Raw genomic sequence first — 15,068 nt, forward strand, 5'->3', positions numbered from 1 at the left:
CCAGACAGGCCTGCTCTTCCCATGGCCCGGCAGAACCCCTCCCTGCAGACAGGGACACAGCCACAGCTCTGCAAGAACATACTTTACTTCAAACACAAGGCAACATCGGTGCCAGGAGCAATGGCAGGGTGGGCACTCCCTCTGCCTCCCTCCAGCACAGCACCGGGGTCCGGCCCGCAGCTCTGCTCCGGGCAGCAGCAACCTTCCTGGGGCACAGAGCTGCAGGACAGCGGCTCCATCCCCAGGAGGGGTCCCACAACATCCTCTTCTGCCACCCCCAGGGAAGGCAGCAGTTGGCAAGGGACCCATGTTTAGCAGCAGATCACATGTCCACAGGTCAGGGGCACAGACCAAGGCCCAGGCAGCAACATCCAGGGCACAGAACACTCCAAATCCAACACACCTCCGGCAGCTCTCCTACAGGGCATCAATCCACTGTGCAACAGGTCTGCAGGGCAGCAGGGATTAGGGCAGCTGCTTTTCCCCTGGCTCAGCCTCAGGATGTGTCATCACTGGAAGGGGATGGGCTCAGATCTGTGTGGTGTCCTGCCCTGATGGTGCTGGCTGCAGCCCCTCCAGCTGGTGGATGATTTCATTTATGCTGGGTCTCTCCTGGGGGTTCACTGTCATCATGGAGAAGAGCAGGCGTTGCAAGGCAGCCGAGTATCTGCAAGAAAGAGCAGGGGGAGGACCCATGTGGTGCACAGGACAGGGGGCCACCCAGGAACGGGGTCACCCTCCCCAGCCCCTCACCTGGTCGTGGAGGGCAACGTGAGGGGGTTCTGAACCGCCAGAGCCACACTGTCACCCTTCTGGAAGATGGCATCATAGGGGCCCTCTCCAAACATCATGCAGTACAGCACACAACCTAAGGACTGGAGCGAGGTGGTGTCAGTGCAGCGCTGTAGCAGTGGGATGGGGGAGGCCAGAGGGCCGGATCCTTACCCAGATATCCGTACGCTCGTCTATCACACACTGGCTCGGCACTGTGAAGAGCTCGGGGGCACGGTAAGAGATGGTACAGCGCTGGGCAGCCCAGTCCTGCAAAGGGGAGGATGGGGATGAAGGGATTGGAGCAGGGACAGGCTCATGGGGTGACGTCCCAGGGCACCCACCTGCACAGCCATGGCCTCCCGAGAGCTGTTGACTTCGATGCGAGCTTGGTTCATGGAGCCCAGGTCCATCAGCACAGGCTGGTCATCCTCATCCAGCAGCACATTGGTGGGCTTGAGGTCCCTGTGGGGATGGACATCACTGAGTGCCCACCGGGGCCCCTGCCAGTCCCCCCAGCCAGTGCTGCCACCCCTCACCTGTGTGCATAGCCCTTGCTGTGGATGGCCTGCAGCCCACGGCAGATCCCATGGAGGATGAGGAGGATCCGCTGCTCTGGCATGAAGCTGCCTTTCTCTCGCAGTGCTTCCACCTCTCTCCAGAGGGTTCCGCCCTGGCAAACACAAGCAGCTGGTCACCACCGCTGCTTCAGGGGTGGTGGGGCAGCCAGGAAAGCCCTCCTCACCTGCACATAGGGCAGGAGAAGCCAGGCTTCGTGCTTGGTGCCCTTCTCCACCATGCAGTGGGCCACCAGGCGCAGGATGTTGGGGTGGTCGAAGAGGCCGTGCATCTCCACCTCGTGCAGGGCGGCCTGGCGGTCCTCCTTGTCGTGGCACAGGATGCGCTTCAGGGCGTAGAAGCGCCCATCCCGCAGCCCCTCCACCAGGTCCACATAGCTGAAACCCCTGCAAGGAGTCAAGAACAGCGTGGGATTGTGGGCTGTGACATCGATGCTGGGGCCCTGTGCCCAGTCTCATCTACAAGCACCCAGGGGAGGGGGACAAAGGGCAGCATGAATTCCCCAGGTGTGCACATCTCCCCATCTTGCAGGCACCTGTGAGGAACCCAAAGCATCCCCTCTCTGTTTGAAAAACCCCACTGGCTCAAACATCCCTACTCCCACGGCTCCAAACACCGACTTCTAAGAATGACCAACCCCTCCCTGTCACTCAGCAGGAGAATAATTTGTCATGCACAAGCACCCCAATGCTGAAGCATCATCCTTCACCAAGCCCAAGTACTACCCCAAGCCCCAAGGTGACCTGAGCTCAGGCATCTCCCCACCCTGCCCGAGCATCCCGTGCCTGAGTATCACCCCATGCCCAAGCAGGTCCTCATGCACAATCACCTCCCATCCCTGAACATCACCCCAATGCCAAATCACCTCCCATGCACAAGCACGCCCAAGCATCCCCCCCCACGCCCGAGCACGCCCTCGGCCCCCCCTTGCCCGAGCATCCCTCCCGGAGCTCGGGAACCCCCGCCCGAGACCCCCGCGCCCCAGCCGGCCGCGCACCCCTCTGCCAGGCGGTGGAGCAGGAGGTACCGCGCTCCCCCCAGGCTGACGGTGCCCCGGGAGCAGACGCACAGCGTCTGCCCCATCGCCCGGCCGCGTCATCGCCCGGGGCCGCCGCGCGTCACCGCCCGTCACCGCCGCGTCACCCGGCGGGCGGGGCCGCACCGCCTCCGCTCCGATGGCCCGAGCTGCCGGCCCTCCGCCTTGCGGCGGGCTCGTCCTGTCCTGCAGCACCGCCCGGCACCCCTGTCACTAGCTCTGTCACCAGCTCTAGCCCTCGGCCTGGGGACGGTTTCCTTCCCCTCACCCGGCAGCAGCAGCCCTCAGTTTCCATCACCACCGCTCTGATGGAGCAAGCGGACTGAGTTCAATGGAAGGCTTCTGCCTGCTGGTGACGCTTTTACAAGGCTCCTTGTCCCCTCACTTTGATTGTCACTCCGCACCCCACTGGGCACCAGCGGTGTGCCCGCCGGCCGGAGCTGCATTCCCTGCTGGGGTGGGCTTAGCGGGGCTGGCCAGACCTGGAGGGTCGGAGCCGCCCATCCCTTTCCCGTGGTCCCGCCCCAGCTGTTCCAGCTGCCCGCGCTTGGGACCGAGAGAAGGAAGCGCTGGCCGAGATCCTTCCCGGGTCATGTGATGGTGGAGCCACGTCCAACCTCGTCCCCATCGCGGGCCCGCTGAGCGAGGATGGCACTGCCGGCCCTGGGCCTGCTGCTGGCAGCGGGGCTCCTGCACACGCAGGTCAGCAAACAGGGTGGAGAGTCTGGGCGAAGCGCACGGGACTGAGCTGTGAAGGAGCGGGTGGGCCGCCTCCCGAATCTGCCTTCCCGATCGTCTCCCTGCTCGTCATGCGGTAGCTCCCTCCTGCAGCTGCCCATGTCCTGCCACAGTATCCCAGCTTGCATTTCCAGCTCCTTCCCTGCCTTCGCAGCACCCACCCCAGCAGCACCGTCCCCACAAATGCCACCAGCCCAGCCGGGGTGTTTGATTAGCGGGAGGCTCAGCTCCTCCCTCCTGCTCTCGCAGCACAGTTCGGCACCCACTTCGGGAGAGGGCACCTCCAAGAACCAGCCCCGTCAGTGCCTGTCCCGGGAAGCACAGGAAGGGCGGCTGGGCTCGGGGAGGTTCTGCAAGCCTCCAGCTCTTCCCTTTTCCTGCAGGCCTCCCCTTCAGCACGCTCCTTCCAGCTGGATTACGAGCACAACTGCTTCCTCAAGGACGGTGCCCCTTTCCGCTACATCTCGGGCAGCATCCACTATGCCCGCGTCCCGCGCCCTGCCTGGAGGGACCGGCTGCTCAAGATGTACATGAGCGGGCTCAGCGCTGTGCAGGTGTAAGCCATGGCCACAGCCCTGATAGTGCACCCCCCACAGCCACCATGGCCTTTCTGGGATCACTAGGAACAGAGACAAGGGTGTTGTCTGACCACAGGGAGCAAGCACCAACATTTGCACTTGGCTGTGAACCCCCAGACCACCCCTGCCAGACACAAGCATGAATGTGGGCTAGTTCCAATCCAGCCCAAGTTGCCATACTTAGCTCAGGCTGCAGGGCAGCTCCCAGAAGCAGAGGGACCAGCTGGTGGGATGGTTCCCTGTCATGCTGGGGTGTCCTTAGCTCCTGCATGCTGATCTCTCCTCTCCAGCTATGTCCCCTGGAACTACCATGAGACACTGCCAGGAGTTTATGACTTCACTGGGAACCGGGATGTGGAAGCCTTCCTGGACCTGACAGCTGAGCTGGGACTTCTGGTGATCCTGCGGCCAGGGCCCTACATCTGTGCAGAGTGGGAGATGGTGAGCCCCGGCCCCAGCCTGGCACAGAGGGGTGACGGGGGGGGTCTGGAAAGGGCACAGCAGGGTTGGCCCTTCTGGCTGTCGTGCTGACTCCAGTGCCATCCCCGCTGTGCCCAGCCTGCTGCCCCGAAGGCCACAGGCCGTGCTGGTGCCAAGCATTAGCATTGCACTGGCTGAGTTCAGCAGTGTGCAGGGCCAGGCTGCTGAGCAGTTTCTCTGCCTCCTTCTCTGCTGTGTGTGTTTCTCCAGGGTGGCTTGCCTGCCTGGCTGCTGTGGAAACCAGACATCATCCTGCGTACTTCCAACCCTGGTGAGGCTCAGCACAGGGCTCTGGCCACGCTGTCCTTACAGCCTGATGGCAGTCTTGGCATTGTCTCCACACACCTACCAGCTCTGCCTCTGTGGTCTTTCCCATCATCTTCTCCATCCTCTGAGAACCCCATAGTTTGTGCTCCATCTCCATTTCCCTATCTCACTTGACCCTGCCCCATCTGCAGTGTCTTCCTCCTGCCAGGCTTGGCTGCAGGTGGATGCTGCAGCCAGCCCCTGCCCTGCCTCTGTCCCTCCAGCCTACCTGGCAGCTGTGGACTCCTGGCTCCATGTTTTGCTGCCCAAGATCAAGCCACGCCTGTACCACCAGGGAGGGAACATCATCAGTGTGCAGGTAAGGTGCTGTGAGGCCTAGCTCCGTGCCCTGCTCTGGGTTGTCTTTGGATGTGCCCCAAAAAGCCACCGGTATCCCCTACACAATGACCTTACCCAGCAAAGCTCAGATAAATTCCTTACAACTTCTAGACCTAGATTTAAATCCAAGGGCTGGGAATCTGAGGTACCACAGATATGGTCTGAGGGGCACTGACAGAGCTGGAGCTCATGGTGGGACTGGAAGGTTATGCTCAGGACCCCCTTGGGGGTTGTCAGGACATCTGATGATGTCCAGAGGACAGGGGGGAGGCTGGTGCTCATCCCCGTGGGCAGTGGGACCTGTCTGCAGCCCTGCCACATGCATACTGCATGCCAGTCCCTGCCCTGCTCACAGGTGGAAAATGAATATGGGAGCTACTACGCCTGTGACCATGGATACCTGCGGCACCTGCTGGGCTCCTTCCGGGCGCTGCTGGGCAGTGAGGTGCTGTTCTTCACCACCGACAGCACGGGAGCCCAGGAGCTGCGCTGCGGCACCCTGCAGGGGCTCTACGCCACCGTCGACTTTGGGCCAGGTATCCTGGGGGGGAGGAGGAGAGGGAGGATGGGGGTCCCTCCTCTGTCCCGCTCAAACCCCCCCGTCTGCACCTCCACAGGATCCAATGTGACGGAGGCATTTGGTGCCCAGCGCCACGTGGAACCGAGGGGGCCCCTGGTGAGCTTGGCATGGGTGATGTGGGGGGAATGACCCACGACGGCTTTGGGGAGACAGGGGCGCCAGGCAGTGCCCAGGCTGCAGGTGACAGTGTCTTTGTCCCCCAGGTAAACTCTGAGTACTACACAGGTTGGCTGGACTACTGGGGCGAGGCACATGCCAGCACCAGTGCAGCGTGGGTGGCCCGGGGGCTGGAGGACATGCTGCAGCTGGGAGCCAGCATCAACATGCAAGTAGTCAGCTGGCAGAGGGCACAGCCACCAGGGCAGTGGGCATCACCTCTTGCCTTCATGCCACTGGGATCAGGCCAGCAGGGACTGTGGGTGCTGAGGGGAAGGGGCAGTGCCTGGTGAGCCCCTGCTGGGCCTGTGGGGTTGCTGACCAGGCACTCTGGGTGTATCACAGGTACATGTTCCATGGAGGGACGAATTTTGCCTACTGGAGCGGTGAGTAGAGCCTTGCTCTGGGGAGGGAGGGGCACACTGCAGGGCTGGGGGCTTTCCTTGGCCATCCCTGAGAAACCTGCTTCAGGCTCTTGTTCTGTCCCATGGGGCAGGTTGACACATAGTCAAAGGCCCTTGAACCCAAGCTTGTCTTCTCCTGGGGACTCCTTTCGTGCCTATGCAGGGGCTTACAGTTCTGGGCCATGCCTCCTCACATTGCACTGCAGCCAGAGCCCCTTCCTTGGCCAGGTGCTGACTACAAGGGCCAGTACAAACCAGTGACCACCAGCTATGACTATGATGCCCCCCTGTCGGAGGCAGGAGACCCCACTGAGAAGCTGTTTGCCATTCGCACGGTCATCAGCAAGGTAACAAACCTGGCAGGAGTAAGGGGACAGTTCTGGGCACTGCTGCTTGTGTAGCAGCAGGGCAGGGAACAGGTCCCTGCTTGCCATGGGGCAGCTGACAGTCTGCTGTTCAGTTCCAGCCCCTGCCAGCGGGCCCGATGCCACCTGCCACCCCCAAGTATGCCTATGGCTGGGTGGCCCTGCGTAAGGTGAGTGCCCATCCTGACGGCCGTACTGCCCCAGCATGGTACTGGTCACCTGCCCAGCACCCATCCCTCTCTTTGCAGTATGCTGACCTCCTGGATGTCTTTGATGTGCTGTGCCCCTCTGGGCCCATCCAGAGCCAGTTCCCTCTCACCTTTGAGGCCCTGAAGCAGGTGAGAGGCTGGGTGTAGTGGTAGACACTTGAGATGCTCTTGTCTGCCTGGCCCTGGCTCTGGGGCAGAGGAGCAGAGCTCACTTCCAGCTCCATTTCCCTTCCTGTGCCACTGCACTGTGTCCTGCAGGTCCATGGCTTTGTGGGGTACCACACACAGCTGCCCTGGGATGTCCCAGACCCAGCCACGCTGGGTGCTCCTCCCCACAGCATCTGTGACCGTGGCTATGTGATGCTGCAGAAGGTGAGGCTATGGGAGCACACCAGTCTCTGGGACAGTGCTCCAGAGGGCTCTGTCAGTGGGCACAGGTCTTGGGTCAGCCAGGGTGACAAAAGCCATACTGAGCCTTTGCAGGGTGGCTCTTGGGACCAAATTTGCCTCCTTTGGGGGCAGAGAGCAGCCCTGGCTCTGGCAGCAGGGTGCTGTGTGCCTGCTAGCAGTGTTGGGGGTGGTGTGATCCAAACATGGGCCAGCAGCAGTGGCTTTGTGGCTTTAGGAGTACCAGGGAACGCTGGAGCGGGACGGGCAGACCACACTGCATGTAACGGGCAGGGCAGGGGACAGCCTGGACATCCTCATGGAGAACATGGGCAGGATCAGCTTCGGGGCCAACACCAGTGACTTCAAGGTAAGGGGAGGGCGCCGAGGCTCCAGAGGGGATGGCCTGGCAACCCATGTGACCAAACACCCTCTCTACTGCCACCTGAGACAGAGTCCAGCCTCGGTGGGGCTAATCCCAGTCCTGCTCCCTGGTTCATCTCAAACCTGCCAGGACAGGGCTCAGAGACCAGCACCCCTCTCCCCTTAGGCTGCTACAGCTGCCAGAGCCCTTTGCTCCTTAGAGGGGATCCCATCCCACCTTCACTGCTGCCAGGGCTGCCCCGAGTGTCCTGGCAGATACTGCTGCTTCACTTCCCCTCCTGTTCCATCTCAGGGCTTGCTGGGAAACCTCTCACTGAACTCCACGCCTCTCAGCAACTGGCTGATCTATCCCCTGGCAATAGACACCGCAGTCCAACAGGGCTGGCCCCACACTGCTCTGCCAAAATCAAGCAGTGGGGGCCGAGTGGGGCCAGCCTTCTACACTGGGACCTTTGAGACACCTGGCATTGCCTGGGACACCTTTGTGAAGTTCCCAGGTTGGAGCAAGGTAAGGCAGTGCATGACTGGGAAAGGGGTAAGAGTGGACCAGGACCCAGCTGAGTCCCATCTCCATCATCTTCCAGGGACTGCTGTGGATAAATGGCTTCAACCTGGGCCGGTACTGGAGCTGTCGTGGGCCCCAACAGACCCTGTTTGTGCCTGGCTCGGTGCTGCACGCTGACCACCCCAACAACATCACAGTGCTGGAGCTGGAAGGGGCACCTCCCACGCCCCTCCTGCTCTTCCTTGACCGACCCCTTTACAACAGGACACTTGGCTGCAGCACCACGGCCACGGAGTAAACACTGCTGGGCACTGGCCTTGCCTCTCACTGGGGCTGGGGAGATGGCAGGGGGCTGATGAAGCACAGGGGCTAAGGGAAGTGGCACAGGTCCTGGCACAGACCTTTGGGGACAGGCCAGGCCTGTGATAATGACTAAGGGACCCAGGACTGAGTTTGATTTGCATGTCAATGCCACACTCATCCCAAATAGTTCCAGTGACCATGCTGATTCCCCCATGGCCAGGGGGTCAAGGCACCTTTTTATTAACAATGTAGGCAGAGGAAGTAGCTGCTAACATGATGGCTGAGATGCTGATGGCAGCCAGGAGAGGTAGAAGCACAGCCTTGGTGGTGTCCACAGGCATGCCTGGAGGTAGCTCAGGGCTGCAGGGTCTGTATGTGTCAGGATCTGTCCTTACACCTACAGATAGCAACCTGTGAGGTAGCCATGAGAAAAGCTGGCAGCAGGACCCCTGGCTGAAGCCAGGCCACCAAACAGTCCCAGCCCCTCACACTAGCACATGGAGACCTCTCAGTTATTAACTGTGCCAGATTCACCACCCAGAGTAATATTCATGCTCAGGGAGTGACATGGCCAGCTCAGTACCTCTGACCATCGCTGCTGCACAGGCTCTCCCTTGCTGCACAGCCAGTGCTCAGCCACGTCCCCACCACAGTGGTCCTTGGCAGGTGGCAGCAGCCTCCAGTGTTAGGTGTGGCCAGCCTGGGCCCGGCGGTGTGTTTGCAGGCAGGCCGTGGAGCAGAAGGAGAAGTCGAGGTAGTGGAAGGGGATCCGTCCCAACAGGGACTCTCCACACTGCCAGCAACGGCTGCAGGAAAGAGCAGAGCTGGCCCTGAGCAAAGGGGACACTTGCAAAAGAGTTAGTAGAGGAAAGGGTTCCCTGCCTGGACTGTGACACAAACACCAGCAGCCTGAGGGAGCTGGAGCTCCTCTGGTCCCAAAGGGCTGATGTGCTCGCCCAGTGGCCTGGCCAGGACATGATTGCTGGGGGACATGGTCTGTCAGAGCGTGATGTGAGGTACTTTGAGGCAGAATGAACATTCAGAGGCTTGGCCCTATAAAGGTTGTAAAGCCCCTGCCCAAGTAAGCATGAGGAATGCTGGCTGCCAACAAACCTGGTGGGGTGGCAGAGGAAAGTAACCAGGGACACAGGAGTGGCTGGGGCGTTGGCTTGCTGCAGATCTGGCTGCAAGTGGACCAAGTCATCCTTAGCAAAATATTTCAGGGGAGCAGGGCAAGAGAGGGAGGAAACTTTTACACAAGCACTACTGGGAACTGGGTGGTCAGGAATAGCTTTGGACTGGAAATGAGAACTGGAGCAAGAAAGGCAGGAAACAGCTGTACTGACATGGGAGGATTTGTCTTCAGACCATGCTGCTGGGATGGTTACCTGATGTTATGAGGAGTCACGCTGGCGTCCTGCAGCTGTGCAGCCAACCTCCTCTCAGCAGCCAGTGCCCTCTGGGGAGCAGAGACAGCTCAGCCCTGCAGCCCTGGGAGCTGCTGTGCCCAGAGGCCACCACATCAGCACTGCCCTCTCTGGGCTGGATCCCCTTCCCAATCCTCACCTTCTCCCTGTCAGACAGGGCTGCAAACCACTGCTTCCTTTCCTGCTCCTGCTCCTGGCACTGCTGCTCCTTCCGCTGTGCTTGCTCCCGCTGCTTCCGCTGGGCTTTCTGTGCCCGCTTCTTCTCCAGCTTCTTGGCCTCCATCTCCTGTGTCAGGGGCCCTGGCACCTGAGGGCAGGCAGCATCACCCACTGAGCTGGGGCAATGCACGAGTGGGAAGGAAGAGCTTTGCTCTGGGGCTCCCCTGTGGGTGAGGGCAGTGGGCAGCACCCACCTTGGCACAGCTGTAGTCGTACTTGTCCGGATGGGCCACCATGAACTTGCGGAAGGCATTGCGGGTCCGTCTGTCAGCAGAGCTGCAGTAAGGGGTCCTCTCCTGCCTGTCCCTGTGAGACAAGGGAGACCATCTCGCTCACACTGCCATCCTACTGTCTGCATCCCACTGGGCTGGGAGCCCAGAGAACCTCAGAGATAAGCAGTGTGTACTGCAGGCCACAGTATCACAGCCAAGGAGGGGGAAGTTCCTTATTCCTGTACAAGAATCCTCCAAGTCCTCCAAGTCTTTCTTAACCTCTCAAAGCCCCTGCATGGGGCTTTTGTCTCATCCTGGCCTTTGAAATAGGCCACCAATAAACCTGGGTGCACTTTGAGGCACTGCCCACCTGCTGCCATGCCAGACCAGGCAGGCAGAGAGAAGGGTGGTTCAGCTCCTAGCCCTCCCATAAAAACCCCGACGTCCCAGGTCACAGAAACCAATACTGGCTGTCCCAGGACAAGAGTGGCACCAGTTTATTGTGCCTGAGACAGGAGTGAGTCACTGGACTCCCATAGCTGAGGTTGTGAACCACTGGGTGCCCTGCAGCCATACCTGAGGGCAGGGTCCGCTCCTGCCTCCAGCAGCAGACACACAGCCTCAGCCCTGCCAGCCTGAGCTGCCACGTGAAGCAGGGTACAGCCCTGCTCGTCCACGGGCTGGTTCAGCAGGGAGCGGGCCATATCCAGAGACTGCCCATCCTCACTGTGCTCTGGCAGGCCCCCATTCTCTGGCACTCCCAGGAGGTGCTGCAGTGTCTGCACATCCCCTGTCTTGCAGGCAGTGAACAGAGCGTCGCAGAGCTGGGTCTGAGGGTCTCCTGTGAGGAAAGAACAAGAGGGGAGTCCCATGGGCAGACTGGGCAGAGCAGCACTCTGGTCTGACCAGGGAACACACACAATGCCTCACCTTGCTAGCTGGATTTGGGCACTGCAGGATCTCCAGCACCTGCAGAGTCTGCAGCCATGTGCTATGGCATTGCTAGGCACTGTTGTCAGCAGCCAAGCCTCCTCCTAAAGCAAGACCCACTCCAATCCCCCCAGCACACCTGGCTTAGCCAGGTGCTGCCTGCCGCCCTTGGCTCCAAAACACACAGCTCACTCGAAGGCAAATGACTGCACTAAAGACTTCCCAGACCCAGCTGTTCTGGGTATCTGCATGACAATGTGCTCTTCACCCCACTGAAAAGCCAGCAGTAAATGGGGCGGGCATCCAGCCAGCACAGCTCCAAACATCACTTACCTCCATTGCTCCAGGGAAGCAGCCCAGCCTCAGCCTCCCCCTGCAGCTCTGTCACATCCTCCAAGCCAGGCTGCCCGTCCGTCTCTTTAGCACAAGGCCCTGCACAGGCAACACGTGAGGAAGAGGGTCAGAGTCAGCCTGCATCCCAGCCACGCCTTCCTACACTGCCTCTGCCAGTTCTTCCCCTCACCTTTCTCCACCTTCTTGTCCCTCTTCTTCCTCCTCTTGCGGTTTTGCTTGGGCATCACTTCAAACTCCCGGAGGTGCAAGGTCCCCAGTGTCACTTCCACAGTCTCCAGTTCCCCTGCAGGGCTTTCTTCCTCCTCCTCCTCTGGGGCTGAGGGGGGTGATAAGACTGGGGCTAAGGCTCCACACTCAGAATTAATCACTCAGGGCTCTAAGCCAAGAACACCCTGTCTTTCTCCTGTCCAGCCACACTCCGAAGCTGCAAATCTGGCCCATGCCATAACATCAGACCCCTCCTGCTTGCTCAGAGTCACGTCTCCCTCCATGGTTCAACTCACCAGTTGCGTCCTCCTGCAGGGGATCCACGTCTGCCTTCTGCTGCCTCTTTTGCCAGACCTTCCTGGGGGACCCAGTGATCTCCTCCAGTGGCGTGTCCTTCCCTGGGCAGCAAGGGTGCTCCCGTCATTGCCTGGGGACAGGGAGCACCCCATGTCTCCAGGGTCTGAGAGCTGAAGAGCTAGCACCTCCATCCCATAGGGTAGTGTCCCCTAATGCACAAGGGACCACGTCACCCCACCTGCCGTGACCCACAGGTATGAGGGCTGGCCCAACTCACCGTATACCTGCAAGCTGGCCAGCGCGGCGTGGACTCGCAGCACCTCCCGCAGGGTGGCCCTGCGGGTGCTGAGGGGGATGTGGCAGATGCGAGGGTCCCCTCGGGTGAGGGGAGGGCTCCTGCCACCAAAGAGCAGCGCACGGTTGTGATGAGGGGCCCGCAGGAAGATGCGCTGAGCTTCACTCAGGTGCTGTGCCCAGGCTGCCAGGAGGTCCTGAATATCCTGGGGAGAAAGGAGCTTTATGGGATCCTGAGCACACTACATGGGGCAAACATAGCTCCGGAGCAGGGATAAATCCAGAAGACAGTAGCCTCAGTCAGGCCCTGCCCTTTCTCCAGAGCCCACCGCCCCACCATGCCCTCCAGCAGCAGCGTGGCAGAGGCAGCAGGAGCACTCCCTGCCAAGTGCACCCTCACCTTGAGCAGAGCAGCCTCGTTGTAGCGGCGCAGGGAGGCCCCAGCGGATCTGGGGGCTGAGCCCGGGGTCTGGGCGTCCCGAAGGCTCTGCGCTGTGCCCCGCCGCGCTCGCACCGTGTACCGGTGGAAGGTCTTGTGCTCCTGCACCTGCAGGCTGTGGAGAGGGGCAGGCATGAGCCACAGAGCTTAGTGTGTGTGGCATTAACATGCAAGAGCAGCTCCAGCTGCCTGTGCCCAGAGGGACAGTCCCGCTGTGCCCCGTACTCACCCCCGGAACACTGCTCCTGCGAAGTGCCCACCACCCATCATCAGCACAACCCAGCACGTGCTTGCACTGAGGCTCTGCAGTGATGCTGTCAGCTCCAGCGGCTCCTCAATGTCACCCTGAGACACAGACACCCTTGCTAGTACCCATGGCATTACCTCCTTACCTCCTGCTGTCCCCAGGACAGAGACCAGCCTCTGTGCTAGCACCAGAAGCAGGTTTCTGGGAGCACCCCAGAGCCAAATAACAGCCACCAACAAGTCTGGGGCTCTGACCTGGCACCAGAGTCCACCCTTCCTACCACAGCAGGTAGACATGTCAGAAAGACACCTACACCCGAGTGTCACCACCCTATCTGGACTCCCTCTCCCAAACAGCTGGGCTGTAACTTGCCTTCCCTGTGAGCAGCACACAGCGGTAGGCAGAGATGAGCTGGCCCTTGGCATTGCGGAGCAGCACTTTGTGGGAGCGGGGAATCTGGGGGGTCCGGCCAGTGTCACTGACAGAGGGCAGCAACTCTGACTCGCTGCTCACATCAGAGCTATCCGAGTCAGATCCTGAGATGCTGGACACATCACCTGTGAGGAAAAGAAAGATGCAGTGAAATAAAACAAAGATTATCGAACAGCCTCCCCAAAACTCTCTAGATGACTTCAAGCACACTTGCAGAGTGTCCACAACCCCAGAAATGTTCTGTCAAATAACCCTATATATCACAAACAGGCTGTGACCTGGGGATATAGGAGTGTGGAGCTCTGGATCCCCAGACATGGTTAGGCAGGGGCTCAGTTAAAACATCCCCTTCTGCCTATAACAAATCCTAACAGCTCAGGAGCAGTGCTGGACCCTGAGAAGACGCCACAGGGACATAATAAAGGGACCCTGCACTAGCAGAAGGCTTCATCCCTGTACAGAGGAACCCCAGTGATGTTGCTGACAGCCCCTGGGTTCCAATGCAGACAATCCAGCTTCTCACCTGTGCGGGTTTTCTCCTCAAACATTTCCTCAGGCAGCGTCCGGCGCCCCAGGAGTCGCTGCTTCAAGTTGAAGCGGTGCCAGTCAAGACGGTAGTGCTCAGTCTGTGGAGCAAAAGCATGAGCTGGCAGCATCCTGGTGGTCCATGAAAGCCATCACCACCAAAGGGCATGAGGTGACAGAACCCAAGGACTAAACTGATGGTGGGCTCCTTCAGCAGTCCTGACTGGAAAATCACACTATATTAAGGAGTTACCCATGAAACAATTAACCTGGACAAGTACAGGCCTGTGCTGCACTTATCCTTTATTTCTAGTAAATGATACCTTTAATTGATAACATACAAGGTTTGAGTGCCAGATCCCAATAGGTCGTGAGCAGTGGGCAAACAGCCAGCACTTGGTTGCACCATGCTGGGGCTGAGCTTCCACAGCAGGATCCCACCAGTCATGCAAGCCCCAGTCCCACCTCACACTGCTCAGCCCGGCTCACCTGCTCCTCCCGACTCCCAAACACCTGCCCGCAGGTCAAGCAGCACATCCTCTCTGGCACCTCGGTGACACCATGGGGCTTCTCCTCACAGCTGGCTGCTGCAGGTTTCTCTGGAAGAACGAGAGAGGGCTGTGCACAGGCAGCCCCGCAAGGAGTGGAGAGTCCTCTGTCCCTCCTCAGCCAACCCAAAGAAACATATGGTAGAAGGAGCTTCGGGGACCTTGAGGTGTCACCGGAAGAAAACCCATTTACCCACCCACCCACCCACGCAGCAGGTAGCTCCCATGGCCAAGCTCAGGGGTGATCACCCAAGCTGAGTTAGGGACAGAACACAAATCTGTGGCGGACACGAGCTTAGTGAGAGAACCTCCCTCCCGCCGTTCCCGGGGAGCCCCACGCACCGTGGCTCGCAGGAGCCGGCGGGGCAGCACCCGCATCCGCAGCAGCTCCGGTGACCAGGCTCAGCCCGCGCAGCAGTTCAGGGTCCTGGGCGGCCTCAAACACCGACCAGCTCTCCGGCATGGCTACTGCTTTCAGGCACGGGACAGCGTCTGAGGAACGGACCCGTCGGGAACCACCCGCCAGCGACCGCCCCGACACCGGCCACACCGCTCTGCCCCGGTCCGAGCTCAGTGTTCGGGATAATCCCGGACCGCGCCCGGGGTCCGTGCGCGATCCCCCTTCCCCGAGCCGCCGCACCCCTGTCACCGCCGCATCCCCGTACCCCCGTCACTCCCGGGGCCGGTCCCTCGTGCCCGCCCCGCCGCTCACGCGCGGCCGCCGCCGCCGGGCCCGGAAGCGCCGCTCGTCACATCCCGCGCGCCCATTGGCCTCCCGCGTCCCACCCCCCGCTCGCCATTGGGCGCCGTGCCCGCC

The 15,068-nt window shown here is 60.5% G+C and overlaps 2 protein-coding genes across 3 annotated transcripts; one reads left to right on the forward strand and one right to left on the reverse strand.

Moving 5' to 3' along the window:
* Window positions 1-104: 104 nt before the first annotated feature.
* Window positions 105-14,773, reverse strand: STK16 (serine/threonine kinase 16). 2 transcript variants are annotated; one of them, XM_058809186.1, is made up of 20 exons: window positions 14,594-14,773; window positions 14,193-14,302; window positions 13,702-13,804; window positions 13,119-13,303; window positions 12,729-12,844; window positions 12,461-12,614; window positions 12,044-12,266; window positions 11,766-11,867; window positions 11,432-11,578; window positions 11,242-11,340; window positions 10,555-10,819; window positions 9,961-10,072; window positions 9,687-9,854; window positions 9,509-9,579; window positions 1,517-1,736; window positions 1,311-1,444; window positions 1,116-1,236; window positions 946-1,041; window positions 754-875; window positions 105-667 (listed from the first exon to the last, which is right to left on the reverse strand). In XM_058809186.1, the coding sequence occupies exons 1-20, from the start codon at window positions 14,712-14,714 to the stop codon at window positions 529-531; spliced, it is 2,808 nt and encodes a 935-aa protein (XP_058665169.1). In that variant the 5' UTR covers window positions 14,715-14,773; the 3' UTR covers window positions 105-528. The 2 variants fall into 2 exon arrangements, with proteins under 2 accessions (XP_058665169.1, XP_058665170.1); XM_058809187.1 differs by lacking the exons at window positions 9,509-9,579; window positions 9,687-9,854; window positions 9,961-10,072; ... (9 more) ...; window positions 14,193-14,302; window positions 14,594-14,773 and adding an exon at window positions 2,348-2,441.
* Window positions 2,940-8,127, forward strand: GLB1L (galactosidase beta 1 like). Its single transcript, XM_058809188.1, has 16 exons — window positions 2,940-3,088; window positions 3,508-3,680; window positions 3,993-4,143; window positions 4,393-4,453; window positions 4,713-4,807; window positions 5,183-5,363; window positions 5,445-5,503; window positions 5,611-5,732; window positions 5,909-5,949; window positions 6,196-6,314; window positions 6,428-6,502; window positions 6,581-6,670; window positions 6,800-6,913; window positions 7,167-7,298; window positions 7,605-7,820; window positions 7,897-8,127. The coding sequence occupies exons 1-16, from the start codon at window positions 3,035-3,037 to the stop codon at window positions 8,113-8,115; spliced, it is 1,902 nt and encodes a 633-aa protein (XP_058665171.1). The 5' UTR covers window positions 2,940-3,034; the 3' UTR covers window positions 8,116-8,127.
* Window positions 14,774-15,068: the final 295 nt, after the last annotated feature.

This window comes from Ammospiza caudacuta, chromosome 8 (assembly GCF_027887145.1).
Source record: "Ammospiza caudacuta isolate bAmmCau1 chromosome 8, bAmmCau1.pri, whole genome shotgun sequence".
Taxonomy (NCBI): Eukaryota; Metazoa; Chordata; class Aves; order Passeriformes; family Passerellidae; genus Ammospiza; species Ammospiza caudacuta.

Excerpts from the sequence above, each read along its gene's own strand:
- GLB1L (XM_058809188.1), top strand. The coding sequence starts at position 3,035 with ATGGCACTGCCGGCCCTGGGCCTGCTGCTGGCAGCGGGGCTCCTGCAC. Across the intron at positions 5,950-6,195 it reads GAATTTTGCCTACTGGAGCG|GTGCTGACTACAAGGGCCAG; the intron begins GTGAGTAGAGCC and ends TTCCTTGGCCAG. Across the intron at positions 6,315-6,427 it reads TTCGCACGGTCATCAGCAAG|TTCCAGCCCCTGCCAGCGGG; the intron begins GTAACAAACCTG and ends TCTGCTGTTCAG.
- STK16 (XM_058809186.1), bottom strand. The coding sequence starts at position 14,714 with ATGCCGGAGAGCTGGTCGGTGTTTGAGGCCGCCCAGGACCCTGAACTG. Across the intron at positions 11,868-12,043 it reads GGCCAGCTTGCAGGTATACG|GGAAGGACACGCCACTGGAG; the intron begins GTGAGTTGGGCC and ends CTTGCTGCCCAG. Across the intron at positions 9,580-9,686 it reads CCCTGTCTGACAGGGAGAAG|AGGGCACTGGCTGCTGAGAG; the intron begins GTGAGGATTGGG and ends TCTGCTCCCCAG.